Source organism: Lytechinus pictus, chromosome 3 (genome assembly GCF_037042905.1).
Source record: "Lytechinus pictus isolate F3 Inbred chromosome 3, Lp3.0, whole genome shotgun sequence".
Classification (NCBI taxonomy): domain Eukaryota; kingdom Metazoa; phylum Echinodermata; class Echinoidea; order Temnopleuroida; family Toxopneustidae; genus Lytechinus; species Lytechinus pictus.
In genome coordinates this window covers 78,651,279-78,676,001 of record NC_087247.1, presented here as the reverse complement: position 1 = coordinate 78,676,001, position 24,723 = coordinate 78,651,279, and the positions used below count along the sequence as shown (strand labels likewise).

The 24,723-nt window shown below is 34.9% G+C and overlaps 1 protein-coding gene across 1 annotated transcript in view; it reads left to right on the top strand.

Annotated features, from left to right (window-relative positions):
• The window catches only part of LOC129256658 (glutamine--tRNA ligase-like), a 41,833-nt gene extending 18,497 nt beyond the window's left edge, over positions 1-23,336 (top strand). Inside the window, exons 9-17 of the mRNA XM_054894819.2 lie at positions 1,558-1,650; positions 2,410-2,547; positions 5,422-5,509; positions 6,547-6,690; positions 8,715-8,819; positions 10,254-10,474; positions 11,152-11,218; positions 17,298-17,423; positions 17,928-23,336. Of these exons, the coding sequence (XP_054750794.2) occupies positions 1,558-1,650; positions 2,410-2,547; positions 5,422-5,509; positions 6,547-6,690; positions 8,715-8,819; positions 10,254-10,474; positions 11,152-11,218; positions 17,298-17,423; positions 17,928-17,978 (1,033 nt within the window). The 3' untranslated portion in view covers positions 17,979-23,336. The remainder of the gene's footprint in view (positions 1-1,557; positions 1,651-2,409; positions 2,548-5,421; positions 5,510-6,546; positions 6,691-8,714; positions 8,820-10,253; positions 10,475-11,151; positions 11,219-17,297; positions 17,424-17,927) is intronic.
• The last annotated feature ends 1,387 nt before the right edge of the window (positions 23,337-24,723 follow it).

Below are 24,723 nucleotides of genomic sequence, written 5' to 3'. Positions count from 1 at the left end.
ATATTATAGTTGCAGGAACAGTTATCGCATATACTTTTGTTTTCGCGGGGATTTTATTTTCGCGAATTGCCGATCGGCTGCTAATTTAACAACACACGAAAATATTGACACATTTAATAGTCAGTGCCAATTTTCCAAACAGCAAGGCTTTGCTGTTGAAAACATCCTGTGTAGTGAAAAAAAGTGAGATATTAGCGCGTTTTCGCCCAGCGTCGTACGACGCTATCTACGACGTAGAACGATCTCTTGGTTCGTGCGTCCGTCGCGCTCAACTCTCGCTTGTAAGCAGTTTCGCAAATCGCTGAACGCGGCCGGATCGATGTTACAGGCAATGCATGGCTGGCATGTAATGTTGACACGCCAACATATGCATTGTATATGTTCCTACTATGTGCACACAACTGGCAGTGCCATGTGTCTTGCAGTCGCGTCGTCGACCGAGCCATGCAACGGCTTTTCAATCATATTTCAATAATCATACTCGTTTAAACTTCTACTGTAACATTTTGAAATTATACTTAGCTTGATTTTAGTATAATTGAAATGGTACTCACCGAAAAACTCGCATTCGAGTCCATGTTTTGAAGCTTTCAGCTATCAGTGTAGTCAGAGTAGAGTACAACATGTGCATGCACGCGATGGGCGAATGTGTTTACATCGGCTCAGCTTGCTCGCTCTACAAGCGATCTGATTGGCTGTTGACGGCTGTTGACAAATCCTACGTTCTAATGCGGACGCCCGCTAATTTGCGGAAGAACCGTCCGTGATTTGAGCTCAAGAACGCTCGGGCCCCTGTTTCCATGGAAGTTGGCGATTTTTGCACACGACCCTTACGTTCTACGTCGTACGACGCTGGGCGAAAACGCGCTATTCACCTCTACATGTACAAAAAATAAGGTTTACATAGTACAGTTAGTGATTCAAAAAGTTAGCTAGAATTTCACTTTTTTTAAATTCTCAAACAAAATCAGCTCCTAAGCTATTTTCTAACATAATTCTATCAATATTTATTCACTCACTGTAATATTACAATGTATTTTCCATGAAATAATTTGATTTTATTGTCATCTGATTGACTTTATACACATGTATTGGCAGCTATTTGCATACTCATTAATATTCATAAGTCAAATGACCAGAACTTTTAGAGGTGTAAGATTCTGCTCACAAAATTAAAATTTTTTGCACTGAAACCAACATTTTAAAAAGTGAATCTAACAAAACACAACTTCAAAAGATTACTCTTACAGACCAAACTGTGACATGGTGAAATTTCATATCTTAAGGTACAAAAAGTGAAATTTAAGCCACTTTTTTCCACACTTTGTAACTGTTGTTACCGTGACAAATTTAGGTACAAAACACACATCAGCATAAAGACTTTAAGGAGCATATTTTTGCACAAGATTTGCACTAGTTTTGCTTCTTTGAAATGCTGCTGAATTCAACAACACGCGAAAATGTCAGGACCCCTGCGATTTGCGAAAAATTCTGTATGCGAAAATAACAGCTTGTACAGTACTTGTATGTCATAATAATTTTTTTCTCATGTGACAGGTGTATATATCCAACCTATGACTACACTCATTGTCTATGTGATTCCATTGAACACATCACTCATTCACTATGCACAAAGGAGTTCCAGTCAAGGTAATATTTGCTTAACAGAAATTTTTAGCCACTTCCCTTTGAAAAGCTAAAAAATGAAAGAATCATGAATATATTGTATTATATGTAGTTTCCATGTTGATATTGCCAGTGAAGGTTATTACCTCTGAGGATTTGCATGTTTCATTTAGTGCATCCCACAAGAAAGGAAACTGGGATTCCAGTTATTTTTTCAACATATCCAATTGCAAATGATTTATGGTCTGTAATTTACATCATCATAAACTTCAACTATTTTTCTTCATTTTGATACCCAATATGAAATGAATACTTTATGCATAGATGAGCAAGAAGAGTTGAAAATTTAATGTCAAAACCAAGTTGTGCAGAAGATTAATATTAATTTCATGATTGAAACATATTCAGTCATTGAGATATCTTACTCTAAAGACATGTTTTTCTTTTTTGTGGGACGCAGTGTATATCCTTGAGCTTACGAAGGTGCATGCCATTTTAGATTTTTTTAAATGAGCATTGCATCATTGAGTTCATTTTCTGTGTAGTGACATGCTAAAATAAAATTTGACAAATTGGATCATGTTAGTCCTGGGGCCCGTTGCAGAAAGAGTTGCGTTTAAACGCAAGTAAAAAAATCAATCGCAAGTCCAAAATGCGCACTGTTGATTGGTTGAAAATGAAGTTGCGCATGATTTTTGGAGATGCATTTGATTGCAACTCTTTCTGCAACGGGCCCCTGTACTTGTTAATATCAAATTTATTTGTGTTTGTTTTTTCTTACAGACGTTCTTCCTACTACTGGTTATGCAATGCTGTTGATGCCTACTGTCCAGTGCAGTGGGAGTATGGTCGTCTTAACATGCACTATACTGTGGTCTCTAAGAGAAAGATAGGCAAACTTATTTCAGCTGGTATCGTCAGGTTAGTGTCGTATCTATTGCAGATGTTTCGTTTAAGATGTCAGAATGCCGAGAGCAGAAAAATTTCACCAGTAATCATTTTGCCAAATTTTTCTATCAGGTTTTGTAGATTTTAAAACAACACATTACATTCACTTTTGATCATTTGAAGGTTCGGTACAAAGAAAATGTAATCTGCAATTTCTTCATCTGTTCTCATGTCTACTCTTCATGAATTTTGGTACGTTAAAAGGATTAAGATTTAGCTGCTAATTCAATTATCACTGAAGTCCAATAGGTCAAGACTGGAATGGCCAGAGCTTTATAATGCCGTGTTTATGCTTCCACTTTTCAGGCCAGAATCAGCGTTTTCATACGTGATTAGTCCAAAACACGGTTGCGGCCATGCTTACTTCATTTAAACGACGTTTCAGAACGCCGATTACAAAAAGGTGCGTTTCTAAACGTCGTTTGACCAGAATCAGGCTTTCTGGGGAAGTATAAACAGGGCCGCAATTGTAAATGTGTTTAAATGACGTCATTTGGTACATGCTTCCGATGAGATGAAAATCCGCGGGCAAATACAGTCGCATTGCTCCATGGTCGCATGTTACCTCCACGGAATTACCTCTCATCTCTCTCTGATTCTATTAATGATCAATGTATGTACATTGCATGTATGATTATTAAGTTAAGTACTTTCACTATTACTATTCCTCTAATTTAGATTTAAAAAAAAGAAACACGAGTTATGATGAGGAGAAATCACTGAGCCAAAAGCCCCAGTAGCATAAACAAATAGATGTCTTGTTATTTTCTTATGTATACTTTATTTTATCTTACTATTATCCTCACCATGGTGAAAATTCTATAGTTATGTCATGTAGCTCCATGCAATTACTTAGAGATCGAAAATTGTTCGAAGTTAAAATAATAGTCGACCATAACAACACTCAGATAAAACCTTTCGAAAAAGGGCGCGACCAATTTGACCTCGCTTTCCTGCTTAATGAAAGTTACGATGCAAAGCCAGCTGCAGATCGCGATTTTGCCTCTGAAAAATTAAGCGTAAACAGCACCTCCAGAACCACGCTTGCGATCGATGTTTTTAAATGACGTTTGAAAACGCTGATTCTGTCTACGCAGTGGAAGCATAAACACACCCAAAGACATGTAGTCAGTTATTCATTAAGATACCTATGATAAGATTCCTCCAAACCATTGTAAAGAATTTCCTGTAGTCGTTGGCTCTGTGTGTTGGAAGCCACTGCCTATGGCCTCCTGCTCTGGCTGCCTTGTATTGCCTTGACTTTTTAGATAGTTCAATCACCATTCATCTTCATGAGAAGCATATTTCCTACCCGCAACAAAGTTGATTCATTCCTTTTAAATAGACAGTATTGTTACCTGGGATGTGAGGTAAATAACAGGTTAAATGAATGTGATATATAGTGGGTGATTGCAAGGTCAGTGTCAGTGTTTGTATTGGTGTTTGAAACATAATTTAAATTACTTTCTCTAGCGCTAAAACCTAATCGGAGTTTATTAAAAATGATCCTAATCACAAACTCAACACATAAAGAGAATGATTTCTGGTAGGTGTTTTATAAAGCTAATCACAAATTACAAGTGACTTTACAAAGGACTGGTGATCCTTCCTTTGGATTTTGTGCACATAATTACAAGATGGGATACCAGTCGTTCGTAACGTCTATTTTAACACAGCTTCATAAACAGTCAGTCGGCAAGCCCTCAAAAAGTAGCTTCTTATATGCAAGTGATATTCATGACTAGAGGGTTTTTGCATAGTTAATGAGCTTGGTGCGGACGAAAACACCTCTTTTTATTCGGCCATTGCTGCTCTAAATATTGACAAAATTTCATGTTTTGTTATCTTTATAAAGAAGAAATATCATTCTTTCAGGTCATGTGTCTGGATTTTTAAAAAGATTTTGTAACATAGGTGAAACTTTTGATCTAAAACATGAAACAAAATAATTATTTTCATGCAACAAAACTTGTTGTTTTTACACTTAATTTCTGGTTGGGCCCAAATAATATTTAGATTATGATAAAGCTGAAAATCTAAGCTTTAATATGATATAATTTTTATATTAAGAAGAGGTATCTTAGATGGGTCAGCAGCCAGCTTTTTATAGGCCAAGTACATTTAGCAGTTTAAAAACAAGTATACTGCGCTCTGATTGGTCATAGAGACCACACACCCAAGCAAATTCCAATGTCCCCACACTGGGCCTCTGCAAGGTCACACTCACCATGTGGTAATCTCTTCAAATTACCCGCGCTGTTGTTTTGAAAACACTATTCAACCAATCAGAACTCTGGATTTTATGCTACTCAGAAATTTCAGAAATCTTGTCTTGCATTTTGGTGGAAAAGGCTGGCTGCTGACCCATCTTAAAGGTACCACATATCAAGAGTTACATTGTAAGAAAGTATAGTTTTTGTGCTTTCTGATGACATAAATGTTTGTGCCTAAAACACAAAATGTTGCACAATTTGCAAGAGAAAAAAGAGGAAGAAAATTATGTTTGAGGCATCTTTTCATGCCTAAAATTCACTTATTTATCAAAATATTTTATTCAAAAGAAATAATCAGTATAAAAGAGTAACGTTTACTCTTTCATATGGTACATGAATAATAAATTTTCCTCAAGTAGAAAGTGGTTAAATTCTTTGAGAAACAAAGTCTCACAATTCATGAGATTTGCAGGGACATGAATTTAGCCACGAGAGGACTTGGATAAATCTTGCTCATTTGCTCATTAACACAGGGGCTTGCAGACTGACTGTAAATCATCACCCGGACCAGAAAGGGCAACACCTAACTTGAAATCACTCAGTGTATTCTAATTGATGTTATTGTTTTTTTCAGAGACTGGGACGATCCTAGGTTATTTACTCTTACCGCTCTGAAACGAAGAGGCTTTCCACCTGAAGCTATTAATATGTTCTGTGCAAGGGTATGTATGTAATCAGACACATTTTGTGTTGTGGGACTTAGGAGTAAGGCAACACAATCTTGAGCTTAGGCATTGATCTTAAAAGGACAAGTCCACCCAAATAACAAGTTGATTTGAATATAAAGAGAAAAATCCAACAAGCATAACACTAAAATTTCATCAAAATCGGATGTAAAGTAAGAAAGTTATGACATTTTAAAGTTTTGCTTAATTTCACAAAACAGTTTATGCACATCCTGGTTGGTTTGCAAATGAGGGGACTGATGACATCACTCACTCACTTCTCTTTTGTATTTCATTATATGAAATATTCCAATTTTCTCCTCATTGTCATGTGAAACAAAGTTTTATTCCTCCCTGAACATGTGACATTACTATTGTTATAACATTTTATGGTTCAGCTAAGTTGGTCCGTGATGTCATATTGGTAGACTTTCTTATTTTACATCCGATTTTGATCAAATTTTCAGTATTATGCTTGTATGATTGTTCTCTAATTATTCAAATCAACATTTTTCTGGGGTGGACTTGACCTTTAAGTATGCTTAATTGAATTTGTTTGAGGTATTATATATGTTGAAGGATTATCTGCCATTTATTGTTTATGTACATGTATTGCCATGAAATAAAACAGATATTTGTTGTGACAGTCTAGTGTATTGCCAAGTACTCCCTAGTCAATGTTGTGTCTTTGATAACACAAGTTTTACTTGACAAATGCAGTGTAAGCTATTTAGATCAATGACATCCATTTGTAAATGATGATAAAAGATTTGATTCATAGTGTGCCCAATACATTCTACAGAGTGCTGAAGGTGCCCCCCAAAAAAAAACAAAAAGGAAAGAGAAAAGAAAAACGTATATAACTTGAAAATATAAGAGTCAAGAACAATCAAGAATTTGAAACATTGAATAGGTGCTTCAGATGCACTCATTATCATATTTGGATATTCATCATCATATTAAAACATAACTGTAAGTCAGAATACCAAAGAACCACAATTTTGCTTAATTGCTTTCATGTAATTTTTGTTTAGATTGGAGTGACCATGTCTAAGGTAGCATTTGATCTATCTATGCTGGAGGCCTGTGTGAGAGAGGTTCTCAATAATACTGCAAAGAGAGTTATGGCTGTTCTTGATCCTATCAAAGTCACCATATCAAACTTCCCTGATGCAAAGGTATGGACACAAATATATTGTAATTGTTCAAATCTACAAATTGGATTAACAGTTATTGAAACCATGCTTCAAATTTACTTCTGGTTTTAAGCTTCTATACTCGGTCTTTTACATTGTCAGTTAATCTTATTTTATGTAAGGATATTGCTGTCTGATTAGACTTAAGCATGTGAAATAGTTGTGTAGCAGTGTTAATTGTTGATTTAAGATATAAAGTTGTTAAAGGAGAATGAAACCCAAAATTGAATACCACATAATATCATTGATAAGTACATGACAATCAAAATGAATCCACTTATACCCAAATCCGATTTCCCAGTATCAAGTACCACCTCTTCAAAGTTGGGCTTCTTCAGGTTCGAAGTCTCTGAATGGAGATCGCCATTGTTGTGGGGTTCGTTCAAAATTGTGACGTCAGTGACGTACAACTGCTCTCGGTAGTATCGGTACTTCCATGTGCACAACGCATAGCTAGCTATACGGGCTGAAACTGCCCCCAAGTGTGCATAATATAGATACTTTTTTTTACCAGGAATAAATAAAATATACACATAAAACACTTTAAAATAATATTAAAAAAGCTATTTAAATTATTTTATGGATTAAAAACACAAATTGATGAGTTTTTATGAAAATTTTTACAAATTTATTCACGATATCCAAATTGGCAAATTTGACAAAGCTAAATTTGTACGTACTGTACGGACGGTCATTTACCCTGAACCGAGTGATCGTGCTATGTTGGAAGTTTGGTTATTTATCCCGTTTGAATATCGGGAAATTGTTGATTGTGCTATATTTCTATATATCTAACGTTGTTTATTATTTGTTACCGTCGATTTTAAATAAAACAAAACATATCGCGGACGTTTGTATTGAAATGGAAGGCCTCGAGCCACAAATAGATCTACTCGGCCGAAGAAATCGCTCAACGAGCAGAGCTAACTTAGAGGTAGTAGAGTAGAGGCACGTCGGCGCACGGTCAGCAGCAGCCACCCAATTTTTTTTTAGAGAGATTTCTGGCCTCAGCTTCTGCGGATCGTGAATTAGGTAAAAGCTAGCTGCATTTTGTCCCCTTTTCTGACCGATTTCGGCAGCCATACGCTTGGCAGTATACCATCCTGATCAGCAATGTTTTACGCTAGCAATCACAGGCGCTCGCCGGGGTCGGACACTGAGTTGTACGTCGCTGACGTCACAACCCCCCACGGAGATATGGGGAGTATGAGCAAAATGGCGACCTCCACGGGTCTTTCCAATATCAAAATATTGATAACTTTGACTTGGCATATCATGGGAAATAGGAAACCGTTCTGCCTCATGTTAATTTTATTTTAATTAGTGAAGTGTAATTGGCTTATGACCAGATAATAAATCTATCCTTTCATTTTCCTTTAACTAGACTTACCATTTTAGTTTCTCAAATGAAATTAGTTTATTAGTATTACTGACAACACATAAGCAGACTGCCCTTTCGGGTTAAGCTTTCCTTCAATTGTCTTTTCACAGAGAACTTGAATGAGAATAAATGCAAATTTAAGTATTGTCACTCTATTTGCACAAGAAAACAAGTGGCAGCAGTAAAAATTGACTGTCATTTGTGAAAATTATATGCAGCATGAAATTCCAGGGTCAGCATGGTTAGTGCAATTACAATGCAATATGACTATGTGTGCCTAATGCAAGCTCATACAGCCCATACAAAGGAAATGTTGTGATCAAAATTTTACATTTGACACATAGCATTTGGTGATAATAGCAGTATTGCTTGTTTCTTTTAGTGTTTCACTTAATGTTCAAACCCTTTTTGAATTTGAGTGCAATATTCTAGGTTTGCATATTCAACTATGTTAAACAGAATATATGCAAACCTGGAATATGGGGAATTATTATTTTAGGCTAATATATATATATATATATATATAGTATGCAAAAGGATGGCAAATCTTGTATGGATGCATGTAAATGTACTCGTTATTGGGAAGGATAGTAATTCACATCATCTTTTCTTTGTTTATTTCAAGGCTCGATTGCTGGATGTACCAAACATCCCACATGATCAATCTCAAGGAACTCATTCAATCCCATTCTCATCTGTGATCTACATAGAAAGATCAGACTTTCAACAGGTAAGAATCTCTAGGAATTCATTCAAACCTATTCTTATCTTTGATCTATATAGAAAGATCAGACTTTCAACAGGTAAGAATCTCTAGGAATTCATTCAAACCTATTCTTATCTGTGATCTACATCGAAAGATCATACTTTCAACAGGTAAGAATCTCTAGGAATTCATTCAAACCTATTCTTATCTGTGATCTATATCGAAAGATCAGACTTTCAACAGGTAAGAATCTCTAGGAATTCATTCAAACCTATTCTTATCTGTGATCTATATCGAAAGATCAGACTTTCAACAGGTAAGAATCTCTAGGAATTCATTCAAACCTATTCTTATCTGTGATCTATATAGAAAGATCAGACTTTCAACAGGTAAGAATCTCTAGAAATTCATTCAAACCTATTCTTATATGTGATCTACATCGAAAGATCAGACTTTCAACAGGTAAGAATCTCTAGAAATTCATTCAAACCTATTCTTATATGTGATCTACATCGAAAGATCAGACTTTCAACAGGTAAGAATCTCTAGAAATTCATTCAAACCTATTCTTATCTGTGATCTATATAGAAAGATCAGACTTTCAACAGGTAAGAATCTCTAGGAATTCATTCAAACCTATTCTTATCTGAGATCTACATCGAAAGATCAGACTTTCAACAGGTAAGAATCTCTAGGAATTCATTCAAACCTATTCTTATATGTGATCTACATCGAAAGATCAGACTTTCAACAGGTAAGAATCTCTAGGAATTCATTCAAACCTATTCTTATCTGTGATCTATATAGAAAGATCAGACTTTCAACAGGTAAGAATCTCTAGGAATTCATTTAAACCTATTCTTATCTGTGATCTACATCGAAAGATCAGACTTTCAACAGGTAAGAATCTCTAGGAATTCATTCAAACCTATTTTTATCTGTGATCTATATAGAAAGATCAGACTTTCAACAGGTAAGAATCTCTAGGAATTCATTAAAACCTATTCTTATATGTGATCTATATAGAAAGAACAGACTTTCAACAGGTAAGAATCTCTAGGAATTCATCAAACCTATTATCTGTGATCTACATAGAAAGATCGACTTTCAACAGGTAAGAATCTCTCTTTGAACTCATTCAATCCCATTCTCATATGTGATCTATATAGAAAGATCTGACATCTAAAGGGTAAGAATTTCTCTAAGAATTCATTCAATTCCATTCTTATGCGATCTTTATAGAAAGATTAGACTTCCAACAAGTAAGAATCTGTAATCTCACACATTTGTGACAGTCTAAGCAGTTATATATGGTATTCTTCTTCGTGAAGAAAAATGGTAAATTGGTAACTTTGCTTTTATGGTTATCTTGAATTTGATTAGCTTTTGAGGGGAAAGTACTCCTCTCTTGCCATTATATGGATGAAGTAATATTTTATATATTCCCCCTATGACCAGAAAGCAGAGAAGGGTTACAGACGTTTGACTCCTGCACAGCCTGTTGGTCTGAAATACACTGGGAATGTACTCAATGTAGAATCGGTGGTTTGTGATAACAGCGGAAAGGTGACTGAGCTCAAAGCTAGGATTACACCCCTTGAAGAAACCGTTAAACCCAAGGCATTCATACATTGGGTCTCAAATCCCATCTCATGTGAAGTCAGAATCTATGAAAGACTGTAAGTAGTTTGTAGAGTGGTAATATAAACATTTCTTTTGACTATCATTTATAATGTTCGATAAATATTTTTTTATTATATCCTTCGGATAAAAAGAGAGATGTTTGGTTGTACATAATTTGAAAATATCGCAGGAAACATAAAACACTGGTGCTCAAAAATTAGTGAACCCCACCAGATTATGAAAATATTGAAATTGTTCAAGTTCTGCCTTTTAAAAAATATTAAGTTGTGAAGTCAGGTGACAAAATATTACATTCACTAAAGTTAGTTTCTTTGGACTTGCTGAACATTGCAGTGCTGTTGTCTACATCCAATACTCAGCATGAAAGAGTGTACAACTGTACATATGATTTGATGTACACTCATTTGTTTGTCTTACACCGATGAGTGTACAATTCAAAGCTTTAGTAAGTCTGCTTTCCTGGCTCTGATATTCTAATGGCATGTTTACTGTGAAGTATGTGAGTTGGATAATAGTTTCGACTTCTATATCTCTGTATTTTTATGATGTCATGATATTGATTAGTACTATTGCAAATGATTTTTGTTCACTAAATCTCAGACTCTTTCAAAGTTCTATATCCCAATGTATGATTTTAATAAATCATCTTATTTGATTACCTATTTGAAATGACTTCGTATTTTTCCTGTTTTCATATATTATCATTGTCTAGTTTCAAGCATAAGAACCCTGAAGACCCTGAAGAGGTACCAGGAGGTTTCATCACAGATTGCAATAAGGTAAACTAGTTTTAGTAGAGGTTTCATCACAGATTGCAATAAGGTAAACTAGTTTTAGTAGAGGTTTCATTACAGATTGCAATAAGGTAAACTAGTTTTAGTAGAGGTTTCATCACAGATTGCAATAAGGTAAACTAGTTTTAGTAGAGGTTTCATCACAGATTGCAATAAGGTAAACTAGTTTTAGTAGAGGTTTCATTACAGATTGCAATAAGGTAAACTAGTTTTAGTAGAGGTTTCATCACAGATTGCAATAAGGTAAACTAGTTTTAGTAGAGGTTTCATCACAGATTGCAATAAGGTAAATAGTATCCCGTTATTAGTAACCAACTGGAATAAAATTATTGGAAATGGTTTTTTGACTGATTTGAGTAGGTATGGGTGTCAACATTTACCAAAAAAAAGTTAGGAGGAATACGGGTTGGGGAAAGTGTTTTTTTTTAAGGTCAAAGGTCAATGACCTTTTTAAATATACTGTATCATGGTATCTCCCAGATAAAATATTACAGGTTGGTGATCATGGTGTCAAAATGCACAGATTCTTACAAGAGGATCAAATAAAATAAAATCAAGTACCTACAATGCTCATTCACCCATGAAATTCAAGGTCAAAGCCTTTCAAAGTTCAATGACCTTTTTTACATTATATACCATATACGGTATAATGGTATCTCTGAGATGAAAAGGTGCAGGTTGGTGATCTTGGTGTCAAAATGCAGAGGTTCTTACAGAAAGATCAAATATAATCAAATCAAGTACCTACAATGCTCATTCACCAATGAAATTCAAGGTCAAAGCCTTTCAAAGCTCAATGACCTTTTTTTTTACATTGTATACCATATACGGTATAATGGTATCTCTGAGATGAAAAGGTGCAGGTTGGTGATCTTGGTGTCAAAATGCAGAGGTTCTTACAGGAAGATCAAATAAAATAGAATTAAGTACCCAGAATGCACATTAAACAATAAAATTCAAGGTCAAAGCCTTTCAAAGGTCAATGACCTTTTTTTACATTATGTATCGTACTGTATACTAGTATCTCTGAGATGAAACGGCACAGGTTGGTGATCGTTGTATCAAAATGCCCAGATTCTTACAGGAAGGTCAAATAAGATAAAGTTAATCACCTAGAATGCATATTAATCCATAAAGTACAAGGTCAAAGGTCAATAACCTTTTTACATAGGCTATATATCATATAAAAGGTATCTCTGAGATAAAACGCTGCATGTTGGTGATTTTGATGTCAAAAAGCAATTTTTGCAAGAAGATAAAAAAGACTCAAAATAATCATACAGAATAATCCAATATCCAAAGTCAAAGGTCAAAAGTTGATAGATATTTATATGTCCATGCATGATTCCCCCCCAAAAAAGAAATTAATCCATTATATTCACATTTTATTTGTAAATAATAGAAAGAAAGATAACTATTTGTAATGAAAACATGGAAGTCTATTAAATAATTTCATTCTGAAATAAGGATAAAAAATGGCCATGGAAAATATATTTAGGAGTTAAAGGTCAATCAACTATGTCAATAACGTCAGGGAAGTTAAGTAAATAGGTCGATATAACGTGATTGTGGCATGTAGGTATAGTGATTCTGATGGAAAAAAGACTGACCCGCGTGGAAAAAGAACACAAATTTAATAGTTGAATCCTTGACCAATTATGATGTCAAAATACAAGTCCGAGGTAAAATTGGATCAAATAGCACTTTTTCTTATAATATACTGTAATGGATTGACAAAAGTGTAAAAAAATCATGTGTGATATAATTTGAAATGGTGACAATGGTGAAGTTACCTAAAGTAGTAGCATTTAGATATGCATTTTATAAATCTAAATCAAGGTACTAATTTCTCTGTAGCAATAGGTCACTAACCTCAAATGCTACAATCAATACTATAAAACTATAACTTAATCTGTAAATGGAAAGGATAGGCCTAACTCTTAGGGCAAGCATCATCCGATAACATTTTCATATAGCCAGGGACAATGACGAAGAATTAAAATAAGGCAATCATTAGAGCTGCAGCTAATTTGTCATAGATGAAGTTAAGTGTCTCAACTTCAGCAAAGAGTAATTGAACTCTTGAAAACCTTCTGACATTTTCAAGACTTTTATCTGGCCCATTCAATGAAAGCCTTACGTTCTGTCAAGGGATATCAGACCAGGATCTATATTATGACTGATATGTTGCACAGCTTGATTCTCAAGAACTGGAAGTGGTGCTGTAGGACTTTTGTTAGGTCGATGGATGTGTACTTGTAAGCTATTATCTCCTTTTGAATTTCATTGTTATATGCCTAATTTGTGCATGATAGCAATCAGTTGTTCTGGACCAAAAACATGATCCTTGTACAAACTGATACCTAGTAGAAATAGCATCATGGGTGACGTACGGCAGAGAGCAGATATGAAGTTTTCTCCTGCAACATTAGCATCACAAGAGATTCTGGCAGTTCGCAATGAACTGATGAAAGGTAATGAATAATAATACGGGAATTCACCTTTGTTGAAGTTGATATATATGTAATTTACTACATGTATGACAGAAGCTGCAGCTCTAATGATGGCCTTCATTTCATCATCATCATCATCCCTCTGCTGTTTGGAAATGCTCTCAGATGATGCTAGCTGTGACATGAGAGTTAGACCTATCCTATCCATTTTCAAAAGATTAAGCTAATATTTTATAGTATTTATTATAGCATTGAGGTGAGTGGCCTATCGCTGGAGAGAAAAGACATGACAACCTTGATTTAGATATAATGATGCATTAAATGCTGCTACTTAAAATAAAAATCATTTCAAATTATATACTTGATTTTATTTATTTTTTCAGTGCTTTTGGCAATGCATCGCAGTATATGAAAAAGTGTTATTTGGTTATCAACATTTTTTTACTTAATTTCCACTGATATTTTGGAAAGGGCTCATTGACATCTGACCCCTAAATACATTCTCCATGGCCTTCATTATTTCAGACCGAAATTATGAAACCTCCATGTTTTCATTACAAATTAGCCATGGTTATTTACGTTATTCAGAAATAAAATATGAACACAAAAATTTGTTTTTTTGTTATTTTTATGTCATATAGATTATATATTTCCTCTGATGTAGGATTTCAAGGGTGAAAGTTTATTCTTTATACTTATTTTAGTGTTGTTTAATTGTCTTGTACAAGTCTTTGCATTTTGGCACAAAGATCACCAACCTGCGGTGTTTTATCTCAGAGATACCATTATTATTATCTAATGTTAAAAAGAACATTGACCTTTGTCCTTGAATTTTATGGGTGAATGTGCATTCTCGATGCTTAATTTTATTTTATCTTCCTGTAAGAATATGCGTGTTTTGACACCAAGAACACCAACCTGCGCCGTTTTATCTTAGAGATACAATTATATAATATGGTATATATACATGTAGTATAAAAGGACATTGACTTTTGGCCTTAGATTTTACGCGTGAATGTGAATTCTAGGTACTTAATTTTATTATATTTGATCTTCTGGTAAGAATCTGTGCATTTTGACACCATGATCACCAACATGTGCTTTTTCAGCTCAGAGATACCATTATACAGTATGGTATATAATGTAAATAGGTCATTGACCTTTGAAAAGCTTTGACCTTGAATTTTATTGGTGAATGTGCATTCTAGGTACTTAAGTTTATTTTATTTGATCTTCTTGTAAGAATCTGTGCATTTTGACACCATGATCACCATCACGTACCTTATCATCTCAGAGATACCATTATACGGTATGGTATATAATGTAAAAAGGTAATTGACCTTTTGAAAGGCTTTGACCTTGAATTTTATAGGTAAATGTGCATTCTAGGTAATTAATTTTATTCTATTTGATATTCTGGTAAGAATTTGTGCATTTTGACACCATTATTACCAACCTGTGCCTTTCCATCTCAGAGATACCATTATACAGTATATACAAAAAGGTCATTGACCTTTGACCTTGAAAAAAAGCACTTTCCCCAACCCGTATTCCTCCTAACTTTTTTTTGGTAAATGTTGACACCCATACCTACTCAAATCAGTCAAAAAACCATTTCCAATAATTTTATTCCAGATTGGCTCTTTTGTGGTCTAATTTAGGGATACTAAAACTAGTTTTAGTAGAGGTTTCATCACAGATTGCAATAAGGTAAACTAGTTTTAGTAGAGGTTTCATTACAGATTGCAATAAGGTAAACTAGTTTTAGTAGAGGTTTCATCACAGATTGCAATAAGGTAAACTAGTTTTAGTAGAGGTTTCATCACATATTGCATTAAGGTAAACTAGTTTTAGTAGAGGTTTCATCACAGATTGCAATAAGGTAAACTAGTTTTAGTAGAGGTTTCATCACAGATTGCAATAAGGTAAACTAGTTTTAGTAGAGGTTTCATCACAGATTGCAATAAGGTAAGCTAGTTTTAGTAGAGGTTTCATTACAGATTGCAATAAGGTAAACTAGTTTCATGTGGAGCATTGTGGCCCAGTGGATTAGTCTCCAGACTTTGAAAGAGAGGGTCGTGGGTTCTAATCCCAGCCATGGCGTAGTTTCCTTCAGCAAGAAATTAATCCACATTGTGCTGCACTCAACCCAGGTGAGGTGAATGGGTACCTGGCAGGAATTTATTCCTTAAAATGCTGAGCGCGTAAAAGCTTCTTGACCTACAGCCAGGGTAATAATATCCAAGTCCTTTGGAAGCGCATAGAGGTGTTATTCATAATGTGTTATGCGCTATACAAGAACTGACTATTATTATTATTATTTTATTAGAGGTTTCATCAAAGATTGCAATAAGGTAAACTAGTTTTAGTAGAGGTTTCATCACAGATTGCATTAAGGTAAATTAGTTTTATTAGAGGTTTAAATGTACATGAAAAGAATGATGGTATCAATTTTTTGTCTCGCCTGCATAGCAGAGCAAGACTATAGGCGCAGCTTTTCCAAAGGCGGCAGCGGCGTCGTCAACATTGAAATCTTAACCAAGATTAAGTTTATTTAAATGACAGCATAACTTAGAAAGTTTATGGACCTAGTTCATGAAACTTGGCCATAAAGTCAATCAAGTATTACTGAACATCCTGCCTGAGTATAAGGTCACATGACCAAGGTCATTAATGTCATTATCTTAAGAATTGTAATTTTTTTAAAAATAACTATTCAATAGTTGTTTTTATACTCCCGTCCTAGACGGGACGTATTATGGCATCATGCTCAGTGTCCGTCCGTCCATCTGTTTGTGTCTGACTGTCCGTCCGTTAACTTTTCCTTGTAAACGCGATAACTTCAGTTTGACTTAACCTAGGCTCATATAATTTGGTATGTATGATACTAGCATAGATCCCAGGAAGCCTATAGATTTTGTGGTCAAAAGGTCAAGGTCACTGTGACATGTTTTCATCCTACCCTTGTGAAGTCCTTAACGTGATAACTTTAGTTGAACTTAACCTAGGCTCATTTTATTTTTTTGTGTATGATGCTAGCATAGATCCCAGCAATTCTATTGATTTTGAGGTCAGAAGGTCAGAGGTGAATTCGCCACCTTCCACTTTTCTTGCTTGACCAATTACTCCATTTTCCGCGTTACAGGCGGGTGTATTATGTGCTCACCTTAGCGACACTTGTTTCAAATGAAATTGTCGGGAGCACTGTTTGATTGATGAAAATGAAAAAAATCAGTTCATTTTAATCAGTAAAAGAAGAAATTTCATTGGATTAGTACATGAAATCACCTTTTGAGCAATTTTAGGTCTGACATGCATTTACAAAATTTTTTGTAATTTCGGAATCGTGTACCCAGGCATCGCAAGTTTGGTCTTAAACAATGAGCAAGACTTGAATGCAAGCTGTCAGTGTGTGGCACCTTACAAAATAATTATTGTGGCTGAATGGTGACTGGTCACAAAAAAATTTCAAGGGGAGTGGGGGCTAGATAAGCTACCCCCTCCTGCCAAATAGGGTTAAGAACTTTATATAATTCATGGTTCTCATGGAGTATTTGTTTGTATAAGTTTTCAGAGTAAGTGAAGTGTTTAAACTAACTTGATTTCTACAGGACTCTTTGACTGTGATGAATGAAACACTAATTGACCAATCAGTGAAAGGTGCAAAGATTTATGATAGATTCCAGTTTGAAAGGATTGGCTTCTTCTCCATTGATACAGATACTACAGATAATAAGGTTGTATCATCTACTTTTATACTGACTTATCTCATCTCATTGTTTATTCAATGTTTATTCAAAGGAATGGAATACAGGTTTTTTTTAATCCACTAATAGAGATATCACTTTATGATGCCAGCTTTCATTTCTTTACAGTAAAATTCCTATTAATTTAATGGTGTATTATTCATTATGACATCCAACATTTCATGCCATATATACGGTTTCCCACAAACAACCATGTTGGATGACAAACAAAACAAATCATGTGAAAATCTTCTATTATATACTGTACACTAAGGTTATTCACAACACTTGGGACAGATTTATAGTTCTTGACTGCTGCATTAGAAAACAGTTAAACTGGCTAATTAGATTCTACTGTAAAGAGATACTGAACATATTGCATCACATGTATGAGTGTATGGATGTGCGTGTATCACTATTACAATATAATTTGATCGTTTTCCTCTCGCTTATGATATATTTAATGATTTTCTACTCTCTCTCTCTCTCTTCCAGCTGGTCTTCAACAAAACAGTAGCCTTGAAAGAGGACTCAGGGAAGAACTGACATTGATTCATTCTCCACTCAAGACTCTTTTTCTCAGATTCTTCATCTTCCTCTATTCAACAACTTCTATAGAGTATTTTTTTTATACGCCCGTCCTAGACGGGACGTATTATGGTATCACACTCGGTGTCCGTCTGTCCATTAACTTTTCCTTGTAAATGCAATAACTACAGTTTGACTTAACCTAGGCTCATATAATATGGTGTGTATGACAATAGCATGGATCCCAGGAGTCTTTTGATTTTGAGGTAAAAAGGTCAAGGTGACAGTGACATGTTTTCATCTTACCGTTCTTAAGTCGTTGCAAATGCAATAACTTAAGTTTAACTTAACCAAGGCTCATATAATTTTGTTTGTATGATACTAGCATGGATCCCAGGAAGGCTAATGATTTTGAGGTCAAAGGTCAAGTCGCCACTTTTCACTTTCTTGCTTGACCAATAACTCCTTTTTTGGTGTTACAGGCAGGCGTATTATGTGCTCGTAGCGACACTCTTGTTTTTTGTCTCACCTGCATAGCAGAGTGAGACTATAGGCGCCGCTTTTCCGACGGCGGCGGCGGCGTCAACACCAAATCTTAACCTGAGGTTAAGTTTTTGAAATGACAGCATAACTTAGAAAGTATATAGACCTAGTTCATGAAACTTGGCCATAAGGTTAATCAAGTATTACTGAACACCCTGCCTGAGTTTCATGTCACATGACCAAGGTCAAAGGTCATTTAGGGTCAATGAACTTAGACCATGTTGGGGGAATCAACATCAAAATCGTAACCTAAGGTTAAGTTTTTGAAATGTCATCATAACTTAGAAAATATATGGACCTAGTTCATGAAACTTATACATAAGGTTAATAAAGTATGACTGAACATCCTGCATGAGTTTCACGTCACATGACCAAGGTCAAAGGTCATTTAGGGTCAATGAACTTTGGCCGAATTGGGGGTATCTGTTGAATTACCATCATAACTTTGAAAGTTTATGGATCTGATTCATGAAACTTTGACATAATATTAATCAAGTATTACTGAACATCCTGTGCAAGTTTCAGGTCACATGATCAAGGTCAAAGGTCATTTAGGGTCAATGAACTTTGGCCAAATTGGGGTATTTGTTGAATTACAGCCATAAATTTGAAAGTGTGTTGGTCTAGTTCATTAAACTTGGACATAAGAGTAATCAAGTATCACTGAACATCATGTGCACATTTTAGGTCACATGACCAAGGTCAAAGGTCAATGAACTTTGGCCATAATGGGGGTATCTGTTGAATTACCATCATAACTTTGAAAGTTGATGGATCTGACTCTTGAAACTTGGACATAAGACTAATCAAGTATCACTGAACATCCTGTGCGAGTTTCAGGTCACATGATCAAGGTCAAAGGTCATGTAATGTCAAAGAACTTTGGCCACGTTGGGGGTATTTGTTGAATTGCCATCATATCTCTATAAGTGTATTGGTCTAGTTCATAACACGTGGAAATAAGAGTAACCAAGTATCACTGAATATCTTGTGCGAGTTATAGTAGTTTTCAAAATCAGCACTGCTGCTATATTGAATCGCGTGATGCAGGTGAGACGGCCAGAGGCATTCCACTTGTCAAATCATTTCATTTATTTATTGATTTTGGGGGGTTAACTAATTTGCTTATCTTTATACTTCATCATCGTAACTTATAGAGTAGATTATGTGTATTCTGTTCTATCTTCCAATTTTGTCATTAATGTAATAATGCAGTTTGTTGTCCAGATGAAGATTAGAAACACTATACAAGTCATAAAACTTTTTATCAATTCAAGTCTAGGGCAATTTTGGTAACATACTTGATGTCTATGAATGATATGAAGAAAAGATCAGAAAATAAAACTAAGTTCTTTTTTAATTGTCTAAGAGAGAAAAAAAGGCCTAGTTGTATTTTTCTGGATGTCATGGATTAATATTTCCATAAATTGTTAACAGTATTGTGAAGCAATTTGGCAAAAGCATTGTTTAAGGTAGGTACAGGTACCTTGTGCAAATTTCCCCTTTAATTCTCATATTGTTTTTCTTCAAATGTTAAAAGTTTTATTTCTTGAGACATATCATTACTGATATAAATCTATGGTATATAGTCATCCCTTGCACCCTTCATATCAGCCTTTAATCTATCTTGGAATGATTCAGAATATATGATAGAAAAAAAATTATGAAGTGAAAAGTGGTATATGGCAGGCTGAATGTTCATCTTTTGTTTTATATGGGGCTTTCCGTACCAGTATATTAATATTCTGAATGAAAATATTGTCATGTTTTTTTTTGGGGGGGGGGGATGGGGAGGCATAGATGAAAGGGATGATAAAGTAAGCTAGTGAACACTGTCTGCAATATATAATTTTGTATAGTTATTCTTATTCATGCACATGGGCAGAGCTGCCAACTATTAGGAAAAAGTCATAATTATTTTTCTTTTCATGTCAAATTATGCCTTTATGCTTTTGACCTTATTTATTACTCTTTTTGAGGGCAAATAAGTATGTTAACATTAAATGTATAGGCCTAGTAATACATTGGACAGTGGTGAACTCATCTGTAGGTTGCCAATGATGCTCGCTATTTGCATGATCCTGTATCTTTGTTTAAATTGCTTTGAATGTTGTCATCACATGCTTAAATACTGACTCGATCTTGCAGTTTTTTGTCTTGCCTGCATAGCAGAGCAAGACTATAGGCGCCGCTTTTCCGACGGCGGCGGCGGCGTCAACATCAAATCTTAACCTAAGGTTAAGTTTTTGAAATGACATCATAACTTAGAAAGTATATGGACCTAGTTCATGAAACTTGGACATAAGGTCAATCAAGTATTACTAAACGTCCTGTGTGAGTTTTAGGTCACATGACCAAGGTCAAAGGTCATTTTGGGTCAATGAACTTAGACCATGTTGGGAGAATTATTTTCAAAATCTTAACCGAAGGTTAAGTTTTTGAAATGACATCATAACCTAGAAAGTATATGGACCTAGTTTATGAAACTTGGGCATAAGGTTAATCAAGTATTAGTGAACATCCTGCTCTAGTTTCAGGTCACGTGACCAAGGTCAAAGGTCATTTAGGGTCAATGAACTTTGGTCAAGTTGGGGGTATTTGTTGAATTACTATCATAACTTTGAAAATTTATGGATCTAGTTCATGAAACTTGGACATAAGGTTAATCAAGTATGAGTGAACATCCTGCCTGAGTTTCAGGTCACATGACCAAGGTCAAAGGTCATTTAGGGTCAATGAACTTTGGCCAAGTTGGGGGTATTTGTTGAATTACCATCATAACTTTAAAAATTTATGGATCTAGTTTATGAAACTTGGACATTAGGTTAATCAAGTACCACTGAATATCCTGTGCGAGTTTCAGGTCACATGACCATGGTCAATGGTCATAAGGTCAATGAACTTTGGCCGTGTTGGGGGTATTTGTTAAATTACATGTACCATCCTAACTCTGAAAGTTTATGGATCTAGTTCATAAAACTTGGACATCAGAGTAATCAAGTATCACTAAACATCCTGTATGAGTTTCAGGTCACATGACCATGGTCAAAGGTCATTAAAGGTCAATGAACTTTGGCCGTGTTGGGGTATTTGTTAAATTACTATCCTAACTCTGAAAGTTTATGGATCTAGTTCATAAAACTTGGGATATAAGACTAATCAAGTATCACTGAACATCCCCTGTGAGTTTCAGGTCACAAAACCAAGGTCAAAGGTCAGTTAAGGTCAATAACAATAAACTTAGGCTATGTTGGGGTAATTGTTGAATTGCTATCATAACTTTGAAAGTTTATGGATAGAGTGAATGAAATGTGGACTTGGGTGTAGTTGACAAGTCTTAAGTCACCGTTCAAATGTCATTTATGGTCAATGAACGTGGTATTATGTCATTATATGAATGGTGTTTTTGTGAATGATTATTTTATAGTAGTTTTCAAAGTTAGCACTGCTGCTATATTAAATCGCGTAATGCAGGCGAGACTGCCAGAGACGTCCCACTTGTTCCTCTTTGATTTGTCATGGATTTACACAAAAGAGAGAATAACAGAGATGATTATGAATCTAAGCCATAAAAGAAAGAGGATTCATTTTTTTAAAGGAATTTTTTCTTCATATTACATGTACCTCTCCAAAGAAATTTATAATACTGCGTGGCACATATTTAATTATTACATTTATGTCAAAATTATGACTTTTGAGTTTCTGGATTACTACTTTTTACTTTAAAAGGTTGGCAGCTGTGCATGGGATGTGGAAACGTTGGAGATGATGATTAATAAACAATATATTTTCAAAAAGGTGGTATATTGGTTTGAAAATGATCAAGGAAAATAATAGCATTGGTGACCTAGCCCCATCTGTCAAGGCTCACTACCAGATCCTCTGCCATGCTTGAAACTTGTATTTCATATCAATCTTGATTTCTAAAGGTTCTGGGTAGTACACTCTGATGTGCCCTGAATGGACAGTTATTGATCCAAAACAACTGAATCAGAAATTAATTAAATCCACCCAACCACTTCATTCAAATACTTTGACAAATGATCAATAGAAAATTTTTATTTTTCTTGTGATGCAATATTATTTATTTATTTTTTTGCACAATGTGTATTTGGTAAAAAGAAATTAACTCGTAAAGACCACATCTTGGTAATGATTTGGGCCTTGAATAGCCTTTTCATTGGTCTTTCCATTAAATTTAAGATCACTTTCAATTTATTCAGGTTTATTTTTTACCCCTTCCAATACAATTAAAGTTTGAAGAGGGTATAGGAATTAGCATACGGTCAGGCGGTCAATCTATTTCAAATGTTGCGGTTTTTAACTAATTCTAATGAAATTTTGCATTGATGTAAAGATGTTCAAGACACATTTTTGGCACATGTTGGAAGTTAGCATGTTATGACTCAAAACTCAAGAAAACTAATTGGACCAGCACTCATGAAATTTGGCACAAGCATTGGTCTCTGGATGAAGTCATGCCAGACCCAATTCTAAATGTGTTTGGAACTGCATTGTCAAGGCAACAGCATGGAACAGGGGTATTATAATTAATCGCCTTCAGTGATATTACTAGTTATTCATGAAACCGATTCCTTTATGTACAAAATGTAACACTGCAGAGCAAAAAAAATTGGTGTCTTTTTCATTTTAAAATTTTAAATGGGCTCTTACAAAGATTTAGTTTCTATTTTTTGTGCCGTATTGAAAGAACTAGATTGAAAAAATGGTATGTTTTGCATCCTTTTCATTATATGTCCTTGTAATATTTGTGCAAGATACATATCACCATTTTTTTTGTTCAAAATTTGCAAAATAAAAGCAAAGATAAGATTTCTTAATGTATGTTCTGTTTACTTTTGGTTGGTAATTGCCCCCAAATGATTCTTTCTTTCCTTTAGTAAAATTTTTCATTTTAAAAAGTTGGCTCATAGAGGGAAGCAAACCCATTTAAAGTCTAACTTGTCATAAATATTGTCATTTTGAGGCTATTTTGGAAGGCTAAAAAGTATGCGATTGAATTCAATTTTGGACAGTAGTACAATATCTAAAGCTCATCGTACCCTTTATGATCCTACTCCAATCTGATTCTTTAGCAAATGAATAGTAATATTATCTTATTTGGAGTTCAGAATAATGTTAGGTAACCAAAATTGCTTCAAATGGCAGCTGATTGCAATATTTCAAGTACGTCTGTACAATTTTGAAACAAACTTAATTAATTTAAACAAGGAGGCTTCAAAATTTCTTTTTTGTATTCATATCATTATTCAGAACTTTGGTCATGAAGATCTATAGGTTAGAATGTTAAGACTCAGTGCTATTACATTTTTTCTGCAAAATAGCAATATTAACAGGTCATGTAGCGTTTGCTGGTCTTAAGCCTCGGTTACTTGGAACCAAATTATCTACGAATCCTGAATACACAGTATTCTGGTGGATTTGGGAGTATTCTGTTCTTCCTCTCAGAATACGAGAAAATTAAGGGAGGATTTTGAAATATTAATGAATGTATTCTGCTTTATTCGAAATGTTAAAAACAAGTGGAATACCCTTAAAAAATACTCCCAAATGTGACTGAGTAATTCTATATGGCCTTTCACTTTGGGGATGTATTCTCAAAAAATTTTGTTGGATTTGGGAGGAATTCTGAGCAATCTGGGCAGATTCAGACTTGTTTGTATCGTTGACACGGCATTTGCACCAGCGACAATTGCGCCAGGCTTTATTTTGTATAGGGTTATGGTTAGGGTTGCAGTGGGGTTTTATGTTCGGTTTCAGGTTAGGATTAGGATAAGATATAGTGTTAAATCAAAGGTTGAAGTTGGTCATTCCATTAAAGAGTGGAATTAGCAGAGGGGCAAGTGTCATGGAACCATTTGTATCATAAGGGGAGTAAAAGCCTGAATCTTCTTACCCAAGAGACGCGACTGCCTCAAATACCTCCCTGAATCCATCATGAGAATACAGAGCAGAATTCAGATGAGTGAGCCGTCCTGGTCATCATTCTGGTTAATTGGGCTGTAATCGTATTCAGGCCATTTTGGACACTATTTGGGTTGGTATTCGGCTTTATTTGGGATGCTAAAAATTGATTTGGGTCAATTGTAAGCGATTCTGATCTGATTTTGGCCCTATTCTGGAAGTTCCCTAAATCAAAGGTGAATAGGTTCCTAATCCATCCATTTCAGGTCATATTCAGGCAGAATCGTTCAAATTT